Source organism: Toxorhynchites rutilus, chromosome 1, assembly GCF_029784135.1.
Source record: "Toxorhynchites rutilus septentrionalis strain SRP chromosome 1, ASM2978413v1, whole genome shotgun sequence".
NCBI lineage: Eukaryota > Metazoa > Arthropoda > Insecta > Diptera > Culicidae > Toxorhynchites > Toxorhynchites rutilus.
This window is the reverse complement of record NC_073744.1, coordinates 112,160,891-112,182,836: the sequence shown is the minus strand read 5'-3', so window position 1 is coordinate 112,182,836 and position 21,946 is coordinate 112,160,891. Positions and strand designations below refer to the sequence as shown.

At 40.1% G+C, this 21,946-nt stretch overlaps 2 protein-coding genes across 4 annotated transcripts in view; one reads left to right on the top strand and one right to left on the bottom strand.

Moving 5' to 3' along the window:
• The first annotated feature begins 302 nt into the window (after window positions 1-302).
• Window positions 303-13,112, top strand: LOC129767803 (WASH complex subunit 4). Its single transcript, XM_055769015.1, has 9 exons — window positions 303-468; window positions 536-1,044; window positions 1,108-1,332; window positions 1,385-1,633; window positions 1,689-2,198; window positions 2,261-3,238; window positions 11,361-11,604; window positions 11,662-12,057; window positions 12,113-13,112. Exons 1-9 carry the CDS (start codon window positions 444-446, stop codon window positions 12,367-12,369), a joined length of 3,393 nt encoding a protein of 1,130 aa, XP_055624990.1. The 5' UTR covers window positions 303-443; the 3' UTR covers window positions 12,370-13,112.
• The window catches only part of LOC129767813 (peptidoglycan-recognition protein LE-like), a 30,331-nt gene continuing 20,271 nt past the window's right edge, over window positions 11,887-21,946 (bottom strand). For all 3 annotated transcript variants that reach the window (XM_055769045.1, XM_055769037.1, XM_055769027.1), the window contains exons 5-8: window positions 13,155-13,383; window positions 12,986-13,096; window positions 12,644-12,923; window positions 11,887-12,586 (exon numbers count right to left, since the gene is read on the bottom strand). In XM_055769045.1, the coding sequence (XP_055625020.1) occupies window positions 12,454-12,586; window positions 12,644-12,923; window positions 12,986-13,096; window positions 13,155-13,383 (753 nt within the window). In that variant the 3' untranslated portion in view covers window positions 11,887-12,453. The remainder of the gene's footprint in view (window positions 12,587-12,643; window positions 12,924-12,985; window positions 13,097-13,154; window positions 13,384-21,946) is intronic.

Genomic DNA, 21,946 nt, shown 5'->3' with positions numbered 1-21,946 from the left:
CTATGCCAGATCGGCTCCACCACAACATCACTGTTATACTGTCAACTGCGAGGGATAGGATGTTATGTCTCTCACGTACCTCACAGTTTTCATGCTGAAATATCTTTATTTTGCTTGCTGTCGCATTTTTAGGTTTGTTGTTACGTTATCCGCGATGTTCGTTATTCGCGGTGGTATTGCCAGACTATTTCGCGGATAATCGGAGTTTTACTGTATGTACATTCACTTATTGTCCCACCTCAGTATGTACCAGCACTTCAAACGATTAACGAGACTACACTTATCGGATGAACTATGAGCGGTCTCGCATATTTATTTTGATTAGGTCTGTTTTCATTTACCCACTTGTTCTGTTTTATACTCAAAACTCTAAAACATATCGCGTTGAATATTAAAATACTTGTCAATAGCAGACAACAAACCGGTAGACTAAATGTTTCACAATGCATCGGAATCAACAAAATTTAAGTATGTTCTCGTGCTAAATGCCAAATTATTTGTGCACGATTCACAGCGTTTGTCATTTCATATACAGACTATTATGGAGCCACTCAGATCAAGGAATTCGGACTTTTCCTGGAGGAATACGACCTCCAGCTTCAGAGAATTGGACACAAGATTTATGCAAGGGAAGTAGCATTCCCGACCGTATCCATACGAATAGATTGTTCGAAGGAGGATATAGGCTGCATGCAGTTGATAGATACCGATAATAAAATTTTGAACAAAATCCTCTATTCGTTCAGTGCCTTATGCCAGGAAGTAGATTGCCTGAAGGAGGAATTCGATGGATGTTTGCAGGAGTTTTTGTGCTTCGATGAAGCGCTGGATCGCAATACGGAACAGTTACGCGAGGAGAGTACTGTCACCGTGTCGCGTTCATCTTTGCTAGCGATAAGCGACAAATTTGAACTGTTCACCCGTATTAAATGCTATTTCGAGAGAATAGTTGAAGTGGCCGTCATCATTGTACTGCAGCTAGGGGCACTTTTTGACGACGCGAATAAAATCAGCCAGTTCAATCACTCCAACTGGGAAATGGATGTAAGGATTTGGGATGCTATGCGAAAGTGATATATTTCGATATATTTCTTATATTCTTCACAGCCCATGTTCAATTGTTTAGCAGATTTAGTTTTACTACCTTTACTGTTTGATGAGATTTTGAGAAGCTCAACCTTTCAGACTTATTGGAAATTCTACGTAAAGCAGATTAGGTCTCTGAAAATTAATTCGAATAAGCTTGGTAAGCCACTCGGAACAGAGCAAATTACTGATCTAAATAAAGCTCTTGACGAAATATCAATATGGTTCGACGAAAATGCTTACAAGGTATGGAAGTTGAGCGAATGAGCGACATTTTTCTAACAAATTTCGTTTTTAGCATATTTTGGAAGCGTTGTTTAATGCCAAACAGAAAGTGGTACTAGAATCAGCGACTTTACTATCCGAGAAATTCGTTAGGTATCTCAGGCATCGTTTATCCGAAGCAGCTTCCTATAATGCTTATTCCTCATGCAATGACGAAGTAGCCAATGTCATAAAACTGAATGCAATGGTGAATTTGTATCATTATATATTCGTTAGCATCGATGGTAAAATTCTAAAAGGATTGTTGGACGTGAATGAGAAGGTATTTATGATTTATGTTAGAAAGATGCCATTTTACAATTATTTTGTATTTGTAGTTTTGTGGCGCACCCATAATAGGTAAAGTCGTGTGGGTTCCGGATGAGTTTTTTCGTAGATACGGCCACAAGACTATCCGCGATTGTGATCGGAATAACTACCAGAAAGCACGAGAGTTGTATCAAGCTCGTAGGAAGAAGACTTTGACAAAAGATATTTTTATTTACTGTGTTCAGATCAGTAGCTGGTTGGTGAGAGCAAGTGCCGCCTTCAAGACAACGAAGTCTGACACAACTCTAGAAACTTTACGCCAGAAATGTGAATTAATCTTTGAAGGGGTGCATTATTGCCAAGAAATTAGTTTTCTTGTGCAATCTATTACGTCGTTACATGTATATATGGATGAATCCATCAGCACCCAGTTGTTTCAATGCGTAGGAAAATTAATCGAATATCTGCAATGTTTGTCGAATTTTTTCGACAGTCATCAACAAGCAATTGCAGAGACCAATCAGTTTGTTATCCAACATTTGCAACATAAAATTTGCGTCATCGTAGGACATTCGAAGGTATAGTTTATAAAATATTGTTGAATCATTCTCGCTGATTTCAAATCATTAATTATCCACAGAAAAAAATTATCTATGAAGCCAAACAAGCGAAGCTGAAGAAAAGTGAAGCAATCGTTGACAAGCTATCTGCTTTTCACGTGATTGAACGGTGTGTAAGTGGACCTGCGAATCGTACCAGATTAGCTATTGCCAGTTTGGCATTCTCAATAACTGATCCTCGGCAAACAATGACCCCAGAAAGCTATGAGAAAATTCGCGTCCTTTTGGACCAACTCAATACGTTATCCAATCTTCAGTCAAAGCTACGTCGTTTGTGCGATACGAAGATTCTCTTCTGGCATTCATCGTTTTTTGCCCATTACGTAGCTGATTATTATGAACAGAATTTGTCCCAGAACAACATCAAGTACATAGCACAATCCGCTTCAACGTGCTGTGATACTTTGAGGAAGATTTCCTCTGATAAAGGTACGCTAAATGTAGTCGTCAAGCTAGAGAAACAACAGAAGAAATTTTTCAACGACAATTTAATAGACCAAATAAGCAATCATATCGAATCGTACATACGCCTCGATTATTACGGCAAAACGGCGCAAATAGAGCCTGTCAACCCATTCAACGATAGCGCATTGAAGTTAAGCAACATACACTCCCTGGTGCACGTGGAGCCTTTTCTAGTGGGGAGTCAATATCATTACGTTAAAGAGTACGTAAAGAATCATCTAAGCTGCACGTATTACGCATTAGCTTCCATTTCCCAGCACGATTGGAAAATTTATAAGGAAATGCGCTGCCAGGCGGCAACGTACAAGATTGACACCATTGAGGATCAGTTGCCGAAGCAAACACTTGAGCAAGGCTTAGATGTGCTGGAAATTATGCACAACATCGAACATTTCGTTAGTCATTATGTGTACAATTTGAACTTCCAAATATTCATTGAACAATTCAGCAGCAATAATTTCCTAAACACGGTCAACATCGAACACATCGCTAACTCGCTGAGGAGGCATGGCAGTGGGATAATAAATACAACTGTGAGTATTTTTAATTGATGATATGTTATACGTATGTTGAATATAGTTTTGATATTGTGCGAGGCGGATTGAACTCAGATTTTTGGATTTCGCAATCGCAATTCATACGCGCAAGATGAAATTGAATCAGTATTTCGTCGTATATTCTATGGCCGCGGATTCGAACGCCGCGTATGGTTTTGTAAAATTCGTTTAAACGCTCACTAGGCGAAGGTGGTCCTGACCCCGCCCTCTAATTTGCAACGGTCATTCACCACATAAATTTCTCTTTTTTTTTGGCGACTTCGACATTGAAAAGAATACTATAACTCCTAAAATAGGTTTTCGTGTGATTCGTGAGTACTGAAAAAGGAAAACAGAGGCCAAATCGGAAGTCCCCTTTTCCGACACCATCGAAAATGCAAAAATGGTGGTCCTAAATCAATCTCCCCATGGACCTGAACCGGCCTTCGATTTTTTTTTTGCAGCGATCCTACTCCCAATTGCCCGTAAATAACATACACTCCCAATTATAAAGGTAATGGGTGAAAATAACTGTAAGATATGGATAACTAGCAGTTTAGCAACACTTACCAAGAAGCTACTAGCCTCACAACACAGAAGAAAGGTGAAAAAAGTTCTCAGCCATTCAAGTTTAGCCTGGTTTAGGGTGGGTTTAGACTAGTGATATATTCATGTGAAGAAATATGACGAGATTTATAGAAATCGCATCAACCGTTTACACTAGCGTGAACTTCTATAATGAATATATTCATATCTTCGGTCAATTTATTCACCTGAAGTAGAACTGCATCCTACTTTAGTGATTTCTCACCAGTGAGAAATTCACAAGCGTTTACATATGCTGAATTTATTCATGTTATATATACCTCGAATAAGTGTATCATATTTATTCTCACCCGTTTACACCTATTTTCACGTGACTAAATCCATCTATAGCTATAGATCTCCCTAATGTAAACCCGCCATTAGAGTTCCCGTGAACGTAAACTTGAACAGGTTGTGGAATAGTACAATCATTTCACGGTGAACTACATTTCGAACTGAGTTGTCGTGGTGAATAGAACTATTTTGTTCACGTTCACGTTCATATTAAAAGTTCGGCAGTAAACGTGAAGTAAATAAACATCGAGCTTCAATAAAGTAATTCGGATAAAATATACGATTGTTCTCGAATCAACCCCGAAGCAATGAAGTTTTTCAACCCGTGCAGAGATCCGATTGAACGAAATTGCATCCATATCTAAATTTTTATTGAAAATTTGAGAACTGCCAAACATATTCTTTTACATTTTGATTAGTACATAGCTGAGATTTCTACGCCAGATAACACGCCTTGAATGCATTCTGAGCGGAAAGCTCTAGAATACGCGTGACCACAATGGAAGTCGGATGAAATTCCTTCGACGAAAAATTCCCCCGACCAGAACGAGAATCGAACCCGAACCCCCGGCATGTTAGGTGTGACGCTAACCACTCGGCCTCGGGAGCACTAACTCAGGGTGTGTATCTAATAAATCGGTTGCCTTTCGGAGTCAAGCCGGACTCGGGAATAGTCCAGCGTGAATTAGACAAACTGTTCTGTGGTGTGAAAGGAGTTTCAAAGACAAGTGTCAGTTTTTCAAAAGCCGGTTGACGTTTGTAGGCTATGTTATTACAAAAGATGGTTTGAAGAAGACTAATGAGCGAATTGGTGCAATAAGAGATGCTCCCGAGGCAAAGAAAGTGCCTGATGTAAGGGCTTTTGCTGGTTTAGTTGACTACTACGCTAAGTTTATACCGAGTCGCGCGAATATTATGAGTCCACTATAAGCCCTACTTCGTAAGGGTTCAAAGTTTGAATGAAACGGGGAATGCAAGAAAACATTCCAGACCATTAAGGATGAAATTTGTAAAAACGTGACCTTGGCACATTTCAATCTTGAAGCGGAACTGTTTTTAACACCTCCAATCGAGGTGTTTCAAGTGTGTTGAGTCAAAGAAAAGGAAAAAATGAGCGGTTAGTGGCTTTTGCTTCCAGGATTTTTCACCCAGTTGAAGCGAATTATAAAGGGTGTGTCACATCAAATTGCATCACGGAAAAAACGCTGTAGAAATTCACCTAGTAGACCGATCCTTTTGAAAATTTTAGACAGTAAAATAAAAACTATTAAACAACTTTTGGCATTTTCTTTTTATCCATACTTCGAGCCCAAGCCCGTATGCTCGCACCTTCCTCTTTACCCCGTCCATAAGGTTCTGTACAACGTCAGGTTGTAGTTTTTTTTTAACAGAAATCCATTTTCTCTTGAAGTCCGCCTCCGATTTGACAACTTCTGGGTTCTTCCGGAGGGCCTGCTTCATAATCGCCCAATATTTCTCTATTGGGCGAAGCTCCGGCGCGTTGGGCGGGTTCATTTCCTTTGGCACGAAGGTGACCCCATTGGCTTCGTACCACTCCAACACGTCCTTTGAATAGTGGCACGAAGCGAGATCCGGCCAGAAGATGGTCGGGCCCTTGTGCTGCTTCAATAGTGGTAGTAAGCGCTTCTGTAGGCACTCCTTACGGTAAACCTGCCCGTTTACCGTGCCGGTCATCACGAAGGGGGCGCTCCGCTTTCCGCAAGAGCAGATCGCTTGCCACACCATGTACTTTTTGGCAAACTTGGATAGTTTCTGCTTGCGAATCTCCTCCGGAACGCTGAATTTGTCCTCTGCGGAGAAGAACAACAGGCCCGGCAGCTGACGAAAGTCCGCTTTGACGTAGGTTTCGTCGTCCATTACCAGGCAATGCGGCTTCGTCAGCATTTTGGTGTACAGCTTCCGGGCTCGCGTCTTCCCCACCATGTTTTGCCTTTCGTCGCGGTTAGGAGCCTTCTGAACATTGTATGTACGCAGGCCCTCCCGCTGCTTGGTCCGCTGGACGAATGAACTTGACAAATTCAGCTTATTGGCGACATCCCGGACCGAACTTCTCGGATCACGTCTAAACTGCTTAACTACGCGCTTGTGATCTTTTTCACTGACGGAGCATCCATTTTTGCCGTTCTTCACCTTCCGGTCGATGGTTAGGTTCTCGAAGTATCGTTTTAGTACTCTGCTGACCGTGGATTGGACGATTCCCAGAATCTTACCGATGTCCCGATGTGACAACTCCGGATTCTCGAAATGAGTGCACAGGATTAATTCACGACGCTCTTTTTCGTTCGACGACATTTTTCCAAATTTACGAAAAATTGACAGTGAAGCATGGCCAACGTGATCTATACACTCTTATCTGATTATAAGCGAAAGCTGAAGATATAATTCCTAAAAATTAAATTTCTACAGCGTTTTTTCCGTGATGCAATTTGATGTGACACACCCTTTAGTGTTATCGACCGCGAAGCATTCGCTGTTATCTACTGCGTCAATAAGTTTTTCTTATTTTTGGCTGGCAATCAGTTCTGTATCCGAACGGATCACAAACCGTTACTGAGCATCTTCAACCCGAAGAAGGGCATTCCTCCTATCGCGGCTAACATAATGCAGAGATGACCTTATCTTTTATCCAGCTTCAGTTATGATATAGCACATGGTCGATCTCAGTTAAATATTGCTGATTATCCATCCCAGTTTCCGGTTGAGTCCTGGAAGGTTTGGAAGAAAGAGGATTCCTATCTAAATTTTATCAACACTGATGAATATGGACTATTGAGTGTGTCAAAATTGTTGGAAGAGTTGTTAAGAGATGAAAGTTTAAGCAACGTGGTCCAGGTATTAACTTTTTGTGGTCGTTTGTCTGCTCTCAGCCACCATACCTTTTTTACTGTTCTGGTCGTTTGTCTGCTCTCAGCCACCACAGCAAGAAACCATGCTAATCTTATATTTTACCCAACCAAGTATCAATTTATGCTTTTCCTAAACGAAGTTTGATGTCTAATGAACCTGTTCACGAATCAATATGGTGCTCCTATGAGTAATAAATAACGGTATTCAGTATCAAACAGAGTGGTCACTCACACAAGATAACTCACAGTGCGTTGAATGCATAAAAATGTGGGACAAAAATCATAACAGCAGAATTTAGTCATTGTAACACTTTTGTGTGATGAAAAAGATTGTTCATAAACATCAGCTGCCATACAAATGAAACACAAATTCTTGCATAACTCGAAAACTAATCAAGCAAATGGAGTCAAATTTGGCATGTGGAGGTTTTAGGATGTAATAAAAGTTTCTATAGAGGTTAGACACTCCTCCCCCTCTCTTAGGGGGTCTGACATACAAATGAAACACAAATTTTTGCATAACTCGAAAATTAATCAAGCAAATGGAGTCAAATTTGGCATGTGGAGGTTTTAGGATGCAATAAAAGTTTCTATAGAGGTTAGACACTCCTCCCCCTCTGTTAGGGGGGCTGCCATACAAATGAAACACAAATTTCTGCATTTCTCGAGAATCAATCAAGCAAACGAAACCAAATTTAGCATGTGGAGGTTTTAGGATGCAATAAATGTTTCTATAGAGGTTAGACACTCCTCCCCACTCTCTGAGGGGGGTCTGACATACAAATGAAACACAAATTCTTGCATAACTCGAAAACTAATCAAGCAAATGGAGTCAAATTTGGCATGTGGAGGTTTTAGGACGCAATAAAAGTTTCTATAGAGGTTAGACACTCCTCCCCCTCTCTTAGGGGGGTCTGACATACAAATGAAACACAAATTCTTGCATAACTCGAAAACTAATCAAGCAAATGGAGTCAAATTTGGCATGTGGAGGTTTTAGGATGCAATAAAAGTTTCTATAGAGGTTAGACACTCCTCCCCCTCTCTTAGGGGGCTGTCATAGAAATGAAACACAAATTTCTGCATAACTCAAGAACTAATCAAGAAAACAGAACCAAATTTGGCATGTGGAGGTTTTAGGAGGCAATAAATGTTTCTAAGGTGGTTTGACATTACTCTCCCTCTCCAAGGGGAGGCTGCCATACAAATGAAACACAAATGTTTGCGCTAACGAATTTGATCTTTGTTCGAAAATGGAAATGGATTTTAATGTGATAAAACGCACTCCTATATCGTCTTCTATCTATATAAATAAAAATGAATCGCCGAATGTGTTGATAAGAGCAAAACTCGAGAAAGGAATTGTCTGATTTAGGGCTGTCTTTATTCTATCATATTTTCGGTATCAAACATTTATTCCATGTAACGGAGAAACATGTTATTAGCAAGTGGTTGAAGAATATTGAACGATAATTGTGTCTGAAAATAATCTGATATTATAATGACGAGTTTTGGTAGAAGTACTGACCATTTTATAGTAAAAGGTAATTTTAAAGGGTAGTATTAGCGCTTAGTAAGAAAACGTGGATGTGATAACGAAAAATAAATTGTGGGCGGGTCGAAGTTTGCAGGGTCAGCTAATATATATATATATATATATATATATATATATATATATATATATATATATATATATATATATATATATATATATATATATATATATATATATATATATATATAGTTAACGAAATAAATTTTAAAAAAAAGTGCTTTCGATATCAGCTTTGAAGAATTAAAAGTTGACGGGAGCAGTAGTTATTTCGAAAGTAGTGAGTGCCTTCGTGTTAAGGGATAGCAGCAAACAAAGATGATGAGAAACGTGTTTCACGAGTGCGTTGTCGAGCATCAGTGCCTTCCAGCTTTGGCGAACTGCGATAGCAACGTCTCCTCCTGTCGTCTTCCAACTATTCAAGGGACTACGGTCAGCTCGAAAGACATCACAGCCAGGGCCAAACAGTTGATGCGAATGGGCGCTATCATCCAACCTGGTGTCAGTGAGGACGATGATATCGTAGATATCAGACGAACACGCGAGACGGTAGTCAACACTGAACGAGTTAGTACCTCCGACGTTCTGGTAATAAATACAGAGCATATGTTCTGCAGAGTTTGAACGAGTTGGTGATGGTGTAGATCTGGAAACCGGAGAGGTATCGGGCATCGGAAGATATTCGGAATTCATGTACTCGCCTGCAAATGGCATTTTGAGTATCCCCTCTCGACTTCTGACCACAGGTTCGGGACGACTGACTGGAAGCGCGACTGGGTCAAAGCGATCGGGGTGTTCCATGGTACTTTGTTGTGAGCGTCCCGGATAAGATTGGTTATGCGTTATACTTTGTGTGCGTGGTGCAAATGTTTCGCCAGAATGTTGACGATTTCTGGAAGCGGAATGGCGATTAGGAAGTGGAAGTTCATCATAACTAATGTACTTGCCTGAAAGAGCGAATTGGAGGACCTCGGTTACAGATTCGACAGCAGGACCGCGACGGCTGAGATGAACGTTGGTACCAAGTGGCCGGATTGTGTCGATCAGAGCAGAGGCCTCCACAGAACTTTCTAATGTGCGTCGCGTTATTATAATGGTGTCTTCTATATGCTGATTCGGTGTCAATTGAGGTTTCCAAAATATTAACGTGCGAATACGTGATATCGTTTCGCACATGAATGGGAAGTGGAATTCATATTGAACAGATGTATCGCACGATCGAACTAAAAAATCACCTACAAGTATACCACGCGATACACAAAGTATTGGTTCTCCTACAGTCCTGAAGATGTCGCTTCAGGCGAAAAAATTAGGGTGGAGGGAATTAGCATCTATGCTAGTCAGTGTGAACAAAACAAAAAATAGCACTCACTCGCGACACGTTTCACGCGCTTACTAGAACAAATATGCACCGAACTCCAACGGGAAAACTATAAGGGTACGGTTATCGAACGAATCAATGTAAAATGCGGATCACAATCAGAGGTTTACGAGAAAATACGAAACAAAACAAAACAAACGAACATCAATACTACTTGGTATGACGAATAGGGTTGTCCTAAAAAGTCTTCTCTTGAAAATCTGGTAGAAGTAGTTTAGAGTCTATTGTTTACACTGTATTTTATCGCTGTCAGTTTTACAAAAATTAGGAAAAATTGCGCCACGAGCAACGTCGTGAATTTATTTTGCATATGTACCTAGAAAATCCCTAACTCTCTCATCGGAAAACAACTCGGAATCGTGCAATCAACGGTGGGTCGTGTGATTAAACGTTACTACGAAACACTGAGCATCGAAGGAGAAATGCGGTCAGAATGGATGATCTTCTTTAAGTGATCAGGATCTCAAGCGTGTCGTGTAAGCGTTGGAGCAAATGAGATTCCGCAGCTTCCTTCGATGTGGCCAAAATGTTGAATCTGTCCAAGTCTTGCGTTCATACAGCGACCGCGAGGGACTACTTACGTACAAAGTGCAGAAGGTTCCAAATCGTGACGAACGACAAAATATGGTGGGAAAGGACACGGACCCGGAAACTGTACATCCAAATGCTGAGAAGGTGCATTGTCTCATCATGGATGATGAGATCTACGTCAAAGCGGTCTTCCAGCAGCTTCCGAGGCTACTGTTCTTCAGCGCCCAGAAGAAGTTTGGTGTTCCGGAGGAAGTATCAAAGCAGAAAAAGTTTGCCAATAAATACATGATTTGGCAAGTGATCTGCTCATGTGCCAAACGGAGTGCGCCGTTCGTGACACAACCGGGACTGTAAACGGGCAGATCTTCCTCAAGGAGTGTCTACAGAAGAGTCTGCTTCCTCTGTTGAAGCAACACGTGTCACGGAGTCATTTTGGTACCCAAGGACATAAACCGCCCCTCCCAACACACTGTAACTCAGGCCCGTCGAACAATACTGGGCTATTATGAAGTGAATTCCCGTACAGAAGAAGTCAGATGCAGTCAGATGTTGTACAGAACCTTATGAGTAAAACTTATTGTAAGGTGCGAGCATAGGCTATTGTATTGAAGTTGAATGAAAAAAAAAAATGCTAAAAAATACTAATGGGTCATATTTTATTGTCTGAAAGTTTGAAAAGGATCGGTCAACTAGGTAATTTTCTGTGGCGTTTTTTCCGTGATGCAATTTGATGTGGGACACCCTTTATTATGTTCTTCGTATAGCTTCACTCACGAGGACCAACATTTGATTTAAGAGTCTACCCAAACCTAAATCGTTTTTAGATGCAAGCATTATTTTGTTATATTATTAAGTTCATTTGTCTTCTCGTTGTTAGATATTTTTTGTATTTTCCCACATTTTCTGCAGGTCAACTATACATTCCAATTTCTACGACAAAAGTTTTTCGCCTTCTCGCATTTCCTGTACGATGAACAAATAAAAGCTCGACTGACAAGCGACGCCAAATACTTCCTTGAAAACGCGGATGCTCTGAACCAAACCTATGACTATAACCGCGCTCATCAGTTCAATAGGAAGATAAAAAATCTTGGCTTGTCCGATACTGGAGAAACATACATGGATTTGTTCCGCAAATTGATTTCTCACATTGGTGGGTAGATCGAGAAACTAGATAAGAGAATCTCGTAACAATTTTTTTTCTCCTAAGGCAATGCGATTGGTTATATACGTATGATACGATCGGGGGCCTTGCATGAGTGTACGGAAGCGAAAGTATATTTACCCATAATCGACGAAGAACTGAACTTCGCCAATTACGCCAAGGAGGAGGAACTTCATGAAATGACTGTCAGTGCGGCTGAGATACTAGAATTGGATATCAACAGTCTTTGTCAGAATTATAGGATTGATACCAACTACTTTCGGTTGCTGGTCAACGCATTTTTAAATCTGCGTCATGCCGAGAACATTCATCTTCAAACATTCTATATGATCATTCCACCGTTGACGATAAACTTTGTGGAGTACATCTTGAAGGCAAAGGAAAAGTTAGCCAAACGAGATAAAATGGGTGCCTTATTTACAGATGATGGATTCGCCATGGGTAAGTTTCAGTCATTCACCGTTCAAAGTTTAATAATACTCAATCTGTCTTTTAGGAATCGCTTATATTTTAAAACTGCTGGATCAGACGTCCAAATTCAACTCACTGCATTGGTTTCGCTCGGTAAAAAACAAATACACTAAAGAAATTGAAAAATTAGATACACAGCACCAACAGACGAATGACGGTGACAAATTGTTACAAACTTTTGCTCTTACTAGGCGACGACTCAATATGGTCCAACAGGAATTCGATCTTCTATTTTGTAATCTGAGTAGTGCGAAAGTGTTCTTCAACGATGCAGTTGACTAGTTTGTGTTGCCCGAGAAAAAAAAAAGCTGATCATTAATATCATTTATAGAAAAGTGATTTTGAACAAAACATATTTTTGTTAATTCAAGGTTCTGACGTCCAATGGGGCCATTTTTTAATTTCTTCGAAAAGCATACGTCCGGGACTCTCCGTTGCACTGCACTGACAATGCGCCACTAGTTTATAATCTGGTTGGATGTAACCTTCTTGAACTCCCCTAAAATACAATTTCACGTACGTACGTAGCGATAAGTTCAGTCAGATCGAATTATACCTCTCAATAAGCAATTTACATGCCTCGAGCGCAACTCTAGCGGGAAGCTCATTCATGTAGCAGCCCACAAAGCTGATACCGATCGAGCGTGTATTGTAGCCGTACGTGTGTGCCCCGAGTCCCGTCCAACTCCGGCCTTCGTAGACGTTTCCATCGTTTCCAACCAGGAAATTGTAAGCAATGTCATTCCATCGTCTCGATTCTATATGGAAGCATTGAATGTTCCTAACCATGTATACCATATCAGCTTGGGTGTCGGCTGATTCGGTGGCCGTATGTGCTAAAAGTAATTGAGTGAGGTAAACATATCATACTTATTCTAATGGCAGGTTGCATTCGTACAGATGACTACGTAGGGGACAGGAGTTTCTAGTGCTTGATGGTCCAATGCTGGCTGCGCAAGCCATGTCCGGCGATTAACCATGCGTAGTACTGTGGTATCAATATTTTTCGCTGGATCCAAGAAAGTACAAAATCAAAAATTTGTATTACTTTTTTCAGCTATACGTACAAACATTCGAGAGAAATATGTCGTCTCTGTTTCGTTCTTCCTTTTCTATTCCTACTTCACTGGGTTTAACTTTCATTTGTCCTTCGCGTGGATGATGTGAGGTAGATTGCGTTGAGTTGATGATGGATTGTTGAATAGGGCTCGAACTGTTACCGTTCGTTTGTATAATATGAATGGGTCCCGTCACGTACGTTACGTTCCCGATGTGCACTTTGTTTGAGTTTTGAACCTAAAATACAGTTCATGTATTTTTCATTTAATTAGATCGAAACTATAATTTTATATTCGGGTAGGTGGAGGTGAAACATGGATAGAAAAGAAGAGAAAACCATTTCGAATACGGCGGATCGATATTTTTATTCACCCTCGTCTTCGATTTACAATTGTGTCTCTAATACTAGCCTCAAAAGTATTCTTGGCAGTCCTCAGAAAACATACGCAGCGCTGCGCTTGAGTTTAATTTTCATCAGCGCACGTGCAAAGCAAACACGTATTCTCTCTTGGTGCGAAGTGCACAAAATTCATAAACACGACAGCGCATAATGTACCCGGCGCAGAATTCAAATACTAAACATCTCTTCTTACTTGTTCTTCTTCTTCTTTTTGGCTTTAAGAGGGTTTAAATTTTTCAGTTCATTCGTCTCTATCTTCTCACTTGTGCGATGCGCGCCTCATTTTATACAAACACACATCAAATTCTAGCGCCCGCTTTGTCTTCGCTCGTTCCAAAGTACGTAGGATAAGAAGGTAGTCTACTACCTGCTTTGTTCAAGTAGTGGCAGGCAAAGAAAAAAAGCAAAAAATAGTAATAAACCATCGATCGAATCCATATAAATTCAAACATTTTTTTAATTTTTTAAATTATAACACAAGAACTGTCTCAAAATATGTTTCGAAATGATAAAATAGCAGTTCACTTAATTATTTTAAAATTTCAAACAGTAAAATTATCGCACCTGTACTATAAAAATAATGCAAAACCGATAAACAAATGTGTGGAGAGGTTATACCGGAGCAGTGTCGTTCCCGTTCCCGATCCAAGGAGCGAATGCTTTTACTAAATTGTAACACATGCGCTCTCTGTGTGTATACACAGGAACTTTCTCTTACCTCCTATTCTACGTACTTTGCGCTCGTTCCAAGCAAAGCAAAAAAGCAACAGCGCGCCTCCACACGAACCGTATACGCTTGTGTGAAGATTTTTTTCATTCTTCATTTTTGAGAGTTTCAGCCTCCTGGGCTGGTTCGTCTCAGGCTTGTGTGAAGAAAAATCCCTTAACCCCTTCCCGTATTATTTAATACGTCACACATCAAGTGATTTCACTAGCATGCTGAGCGTTCTAGCGCCCTATGTTATTCAAGTACCCACGAGTGAGACTCGATGTTGTACGGGAAAGGGTTAACAGAGAAAGCAAACCTGATTCAAGCGCGCTGTGAAACAGGAATAGAAATATGGCGCGAAATTCAGGGCAAAACTCAGCGCGAAACTGGGCGCAAAAACGCCACTGACAACAAAACACTTCATCTGTGTTTCGGAGCGTGCTCATTCGCCAAAGTTCTAGTATACACAAGGATTGGGAGCTCAACTGTGTACAAAAATCTTGTTACGCATCAGTACCGAGTTGCATTCTGAAGACTGATTCTTGGACATACCAAAATCATGAACATGGCAAACTGCGTTAAAATCTCAGACATGAGTTATATGTAGGCTGACCAAATAGTTCAGGAATAAAAACGGGACACGGAAGCCATGAAAACGTTTATATAATTTTTGAATGAAAAACACATTTATATGAATAATTAAATGAATTAAAGCATTATTCAACGCATTGGCCATCGCTAGCCTCCTCTTTCTCCCATCGGATTTCGTCGAGAAGCGTTCATCTTAAGCTTGAGCTTGGGTAGACTGTACACTTCGTAGTTGACCGGTTCCTTGGGATAAGCAAATCATTCTCATTATGCAAGTTTCGGTGATTCGAGCATTAAATAGTCAGTAACGACGCCGGCCACGTCTCTACAGCCACCAGGGGAATGATAGGAATGTTAGTGTGATATTTGCGACCAGAATCGTTGCCTCTATACCGTGGTTCGCTTGCGATCATGAAAGCAAAAATTGTTAGTGGGAATGAGTGAGAAGAATCAGGATTCACTGTGGGCAGTAATGTGATTCTGAAAACGCAAAATAAATTTCGAAAATAGTTCCATTCTGACCTGAGAAGGTCACAGAGAAAACTGCTTTAAAAACTCTCGAACTATATATTTTTATTCATCGCTCGTATTGCATTTCTAATTTTTCTAAAAATTCCTGGCCGAAGTTATTTTTGGCATCCTGAAAAGGTTGCCGAGAAACTTCTTTAATATTCCTGTGTCGAATCAGAAAACAGGTCACGTTTTCATGAATTAAAGTTAACGTTATAACTATTTTTGCTGCGAACGGATTTTAACGATTTGAATACCAATCGAATCTGAAATTTTCTAAGTTTTGTTTGATATGCTATACATTACAATCCCATAGCCTGTATATGGTTTAAATTGATGAAAATTGGAAACATTCCCATTTCCCTATACATTTGTTCTGTCCATTTGTATGCTTTCCCGAACAGAGCTGTCAATAACAGACAACTTATGCAGCCGCTAGAATAGAAACAACGAAGGGGGATAACGAAAAAAGAATATTTGCGAAGTAAACTCCATCCTTGCATAGTAAGTAAGCTGTCCATATCATTGACGTAAAAACTGTACAAGAGGGGGCTTAGACAGGAGCCTTGCGGTAGACCCATAAAACTGTAACGAGAAGATTTCGAGCTGCCATGAGAAAAAACCATGTGCTTTTCTGACAGTAAATTGTACAGGAAATTATTGAGATTTGGTGAAAGTCCACGATTATGAAGCTTCGCTGAGAGAATTTCCATGGAAACTGAATCAAATGCCCCTTTGATATCAAGAATAATAGAAGCCATTTGTTCTTTACGAGCAAATGCAATTTGAATTTCAGAAGATAGCAGCGTGAGACAATCATTCGTCCCTTTACCCCGGCGGAAGCCAAACTGCGTATTTGACAGCAAATTGTTCGTTTCGACCCACTTGTCCAAACGAAGTAGAATAATTTTCTCTAACAATTTACGGATACAGGATAACATTGCAATCGGCCTATACGAGTTGTGATCGCAAGCCGGCTTGTTGGGTTTTCGTATGGCTATCACTCTCACTTGTCTCCAGTCATGCGGGACAATATTCAGCTCCAGAAACTTGTTGAACAAGTTCAGCAAACGCTGTTTTGCCAAGTCGGGAAGATTCTTCAACAAGTTGAATTTAATCTTGTCCGACCCCGGATAAGAGCAAAACTCGAGATAGGAATTGTCCGATTTAGGGCTGTCTTCATTCTATCATTTTCTATATCAAACTTCTATTCCATGTAACGGAGAAACGTGTTATTTGCAAGTGGATGAAAAATCTTGCACGAGAATTGTCTCTGAAAATAATCTGATATTATAATGTCGAGTTTTGGTAGAAGTACTAAAATTTTATAGTAAAAAATAATTTTAAAAGGTAGATTAGAAAATCAATTAATGATCAGTTCTGCGATTGGACCCATGAACGTGCGCTAAGTAAGAAAATGTGAATGTAATAACGAAAATAAATTTTGGGCGGGACGAAGTTTGCCGGGTCAGCTAGTTAATTATAATTCTTTCAATCATTGTCCGCTCACCAAACAAAATGTTCTCATCTATATGGACAGGAAGGTGCTACTTTGAAACAGTTTTAAGAAATTTCCTCCTGTATTCCACCTAAATTAACTTTAAAGAATAGTTTGCACCTCATTAGTTAAAAACATTTCCTCCCTTTTATGTCATGTTATGTTATGGTCAATTTATGTTTGAAAGGACACTAACGATCCTTGGTGAAAAGTAAACGTAGTTTGAGACCCTGGTTTCCAAATTAATAGCGTAGTACAACAAGACGATCTTCTTGTGAGTGAAAATAGGAAGGTAATCCGTCAAAAATACTGAGGATTCTCTCGATAAAAAGTCCAAGAAAAAGATATAATTGCGTTACCATGCTCAAGCAATTCTGCATAATGTTCACCGACGAAGTCGCAAAAACACTTCAATTATTCTGCATTAACACACAATTGGCAGACAAACTCTTCTCCTGCGAATACTCTGAACAAAGTTAAAATGTAATTCCAATTTAATATTTATTAATAGTAATGATGAAGAAATATATTTTTATTCTCAAAATACGGTACAGATTGGTAAAAAGACGGGACAACCAAAAATGGTCGAAAAAACGGTACGTTTGGTCAGCCTAGTTATATGGGCCATTTTGTCCGTAACTGGTTCTGTGAAATGGCAGATCGATGATGGGAAAACTTCGAAGAGCTCGCGTTGGTACATCAAAATTTATCTGTTGCAGCAGCTCCGAACAATCAATATTTCTCTCTATGATATCGAATATAAATGTTTGTTGGATCTTAGGTCAACGAGCTGATAAAGTTTCCACGCTTCTCTGTTGCACACCAAAAAAATGGGAACACTGCACTGCCGTGATCTCGCAAAGTGACGCAAGCGCCAAAATTGACATTTTACTTTTTATGTTATAAATCGATAAAGAATACCAAATCCTTTCAAACGACTGCGAAGTTTTATAGAAAAGTGGAAAAATGACCCCGTAAAAGCTTCAAAACGGAATGGCGTAAGCTCCATTTCCACTGTGATGTGGCGCAAGCGCCATTTCCCTTATAATGTGACGTAATTTGGAATCTTATGCGATATGATTTTTAATCCGTTCTGATGGCATAGAATGAACGAGAAGAGACAAAACATTTCAAATAACAACATCAATCAAGGGACAAAGCATCTTAACGATGTTCACTTACCTCACTTGCTCAATGTCTTTTTCGGATGAATTGAAGCTGAGAGTTGATCGAAGGGTAATGTCTAAAATCTCCATCGAAACGCATCTTATATCAAAACTCAGAACATCCTCGCGTAAACTGTATTTGCTTTACATCGGATAATTTCGGACGGCATTATCTTATTCAACACGGATGTTTTCAATTGCATTTGGATTGGAATAGAAGATGCTGTCAATAGTTATTACAATCGGGTTCTCAACTACGTTGGCCCGCTCGACACACGCTACAAAGACGGAAAATGTGCAGAACTCTTCTCTCTGATGCTACCTCTTGCTCCACTCAACGGTGGTATGTTGTAGAAAATATTTGGAAACAGATTCTCCCATACTTTGATGGATGAACGCCAAGCGGTTGTGGAAACAGCGATTAAAATTTGCTGTTTCCACAACAAACTGGCGTTGGTAACATAGCTTAAATGTGCACCCGTGGCCGAGTGGTTAGCGTCATAACTAACATGCCGGGTGTTCGGGTTCGATTCCCGTTCTGGTCGGGGGAATTGTTCGTCAAAGAAATTTCCTCCGACTTGCACTGTGATCACGCGTATTCTAGAGCTCGCCACTCAGAATGCATTCAAGGCGTGTTATTTGGCATAGAAATCTTAACTAAGTACTAATAAAAATGACGCAAGTAATACTACGTTGAGACGGCGAAGTTCCTCTAGGAACGTTAGTGCCATTGAAGAAGAAGAAGAACATAGCTTAAATAAAACTGCATTTTTTCAAAAATCGAGCAGATGGCAATGTTTTTCCATCAATTGTACACAATTTGTACAGATCAGATTTTCGCAATGTACGCATATGCTGATTAGACAAGATTTGGAACGCTTATAACTCGAGCATTTCTCAATAGATCGCAAAGGTTTTTGCATCAATTGATAGGAAATATATCTACGCATCTATCGTAACGAATAACATTTCATTTTTCTTGAGATAAATAATTGAACAATTGTGAAATATCAAGCATTGTCCAAATGCACTATGTGCCCATTTTTGATTGGTCCATTTTGTGCTCCTCAAATCGTACCGACCAAAACGGGCAACCAGAGCAGCAGCGAAATAGAATGAAGCACGATTGGAAAGGAAAAAGAAAAAAATGAACGAAACATTGGTCGCAGTCTCAAACATGCGTAATTCTCGAGCCAGCCAGTCAGCTTAAAAATCCCCGCTCCGCTGCCGTAACGATCATTCTCATTCAAACCGTACACCACATCGGTTCGCATCACAACACATCAACAAACCAACCCTAGCAGCCATGTCTGGACATGGCAAAGGAGGAAAGGTGAAGGGAAAGGCAAAATCCCGCTCGAACCGTGTTTAGTTTCGGCCGCCGAAGTGATCGAGTTAGCTGGCAAAGCTGCTCGCGACGATAAGAAAAACTGCATTCGGATCAAAACACATTCGGGGGACATCAAGACAACAGGCAGTTGCAGCGAGTGGCGATTGGCAAACGCAATCGCAAAACGGCAGCAGGTAGCAGAAGAAAAAAGTTTGTTCTTTTTTCTGCTTCGGTGGCAAATCCAGAACAAGGCGGCATCGAGGGCGTTCGAAATGGTTTTTTTCAAAATCACGAGTATAAAGTTTTCGAAATTGGAACCATTCCATAAAACAAGGCGCTTATCAGGGCCATTAAACCTTTCAAAAAAGAGTTTACGAAATACAGTTCAATGCTTTCTAAAATAATATCCAAAATAATAATAAAACACAAATTGGTTTTTTCATAATTTGTTTGCCAGGATCTAATGAGTATGTGAATTTGGCAGTTGTTCTGAGCTTTTTGATAGTTGGGGACTTTCCTGATTATTCAATTTTCACCTATTCTTAAATTGTTTCCAGATTGAAAGTACAGTAATTTACAATTAGTTCGACATTTAGCTACATGTTATGCGACATATTTAGTTGAACATTTTTGTAACCATAGAGTTCGGGGTCCAAATTATGACCCCACATTGAAAGTCGACACTGTACCACTGTCATCGCAAATGTTCAATTACAGGTTAAAATCGCCTCCAATGCGACACTGAGTGGTGCTTCGGCACGTCGCATTAAATATAATTTACTGTACAACATGTCACAACCTGGATGGGAAGAAATTTTCCAACTGTGAAAGCTGTGACGAGTGGCAAACGCAATCGCTAAACAGTAAGGTTTAACCGAACAAGATGAGGATATCGAGTGATAACAAAACAATAAACTCTTTAGATTAAAGATAATTTTGTGATCCTGAAAAAGACCCTTTTTAGCCTGCATGTGAATCCAACGAGCGAACAAATCGTAATGAATGTAATGAATAGCGGTTATAGAATTTCGGCCGCCGGAGTTCTCGAGTTGGCTTGCGTAGCTGCTCACGACAATAAGAAACCCCGCCTACAGAACATACCACAATCGGTTTGGTGGCAACAACTAGTTTCAGCGAGTGGCAAACGCAATCGCAAAACGGCAGCAGGTAGAAGAAGGAAAAAGTTTGTTTATACGGGCTGCTTTGGTAGCAAAACCAGCCACCGTAAAACACGGCGCCTTTCAGGGCCATTAAACCTTTCAAAGAAGAGTTATTAAAAGTTTTTCACAATACCAATGCATTCTAAAGTGACATAATTTGACATATAATATAAACTAATTTATTTTGTTTATGCTTGTTCTTGAACTTATTGGTGGTTGAGGTCTTTTAAATTGATCATTCAGTTTCCACAAACCCATGCATGGTTTCCGAATTAAAAGTGGCTTCAAATTACAACACATTGTATGCAGGATGGCATTAACGAATTTTCTCGATAGCAAGAACTGCTTTCTTTGGTTGATAAGTTATGTTGAAAATTGATTGACGTTACATCTGCATTGTATAGAAATAATTAAGGAGCAACATGATGAGCTATGTATTTCCTGCTGCTCTGTTCTTATTTAAAAAAACTTCAATCCGAAGGTCATCCGTCCCTGTATTTACTGTTGGTTTTTCAGAACGCTTATAGCTCGTTTATTTCTCGACAGAACGTAGAGTTCGTCTCCAAAACCTCAGTTCTTTTTCATTTTTATTCACTTTGTTTGCGGAGACTACAAATCTTACAATTCATTCGTCTCCGAAACCACAGTTTAAGGTACGGTAATGTGCTCAATAGTGAAATATATGATAGTGAATGAGCTGATGACCACCTATGCATTCCCTATCACAGCCATCATTTTAATTGTACGATATGTGCATACGCCGAAAGATGCCCGGCGTTGAACATTTAATAAAGGGTGTGTCACATCAAATTGCATCACGGAAAAAACGCTGTAAAAATTTAATTTTTAGGAATTATATCTTCAGCTTTCGCTTATAATCAGATAAGAGTGTATAGATCACGTTGGCCATGCTTCACTGTCAATTTTTCGTAAATTTGGAAAAATGTCGTCGAACGAAAAAGAGCGTCGTGAATTAATCCTGTGCACTCATTTCGAGAATCCGGAGTTGTCACATCGGGACATCGGTAAGATGCTGGGAATCGTCCAATCCACGGTCAGCAGAGTACTAAAACGATACTTCGAGAACCTAACCATCGACCGGAAGGTGAAGAACGGCAAAAATGGATGCTCCGTCAGTGAAAAAGATCACAAGCGCGTAGTTAAGCAGTTTAGACGTGATCCGAGAAGTTCGGTCCGGGATGTCGCCAATAAGCTGAATTTGTCAAGTTCATTCGTCCAGCGGACCAAGCAGCGGGAGGGCCTGCGTACATACAAGGTTCAGAAGGCTCCTAACCGCGACGAAAGGCAAAACATGGTGGGGAAGACGCGAGCCCGGAAGCTGTACACCGAAATGCTGACGAAGCCGCATTGCCTGGTAATGGACGACGAAACCTACGCAAAAGCGGACTTTCGTCAGCTGCCGGGCCTGTTGTTCTTCT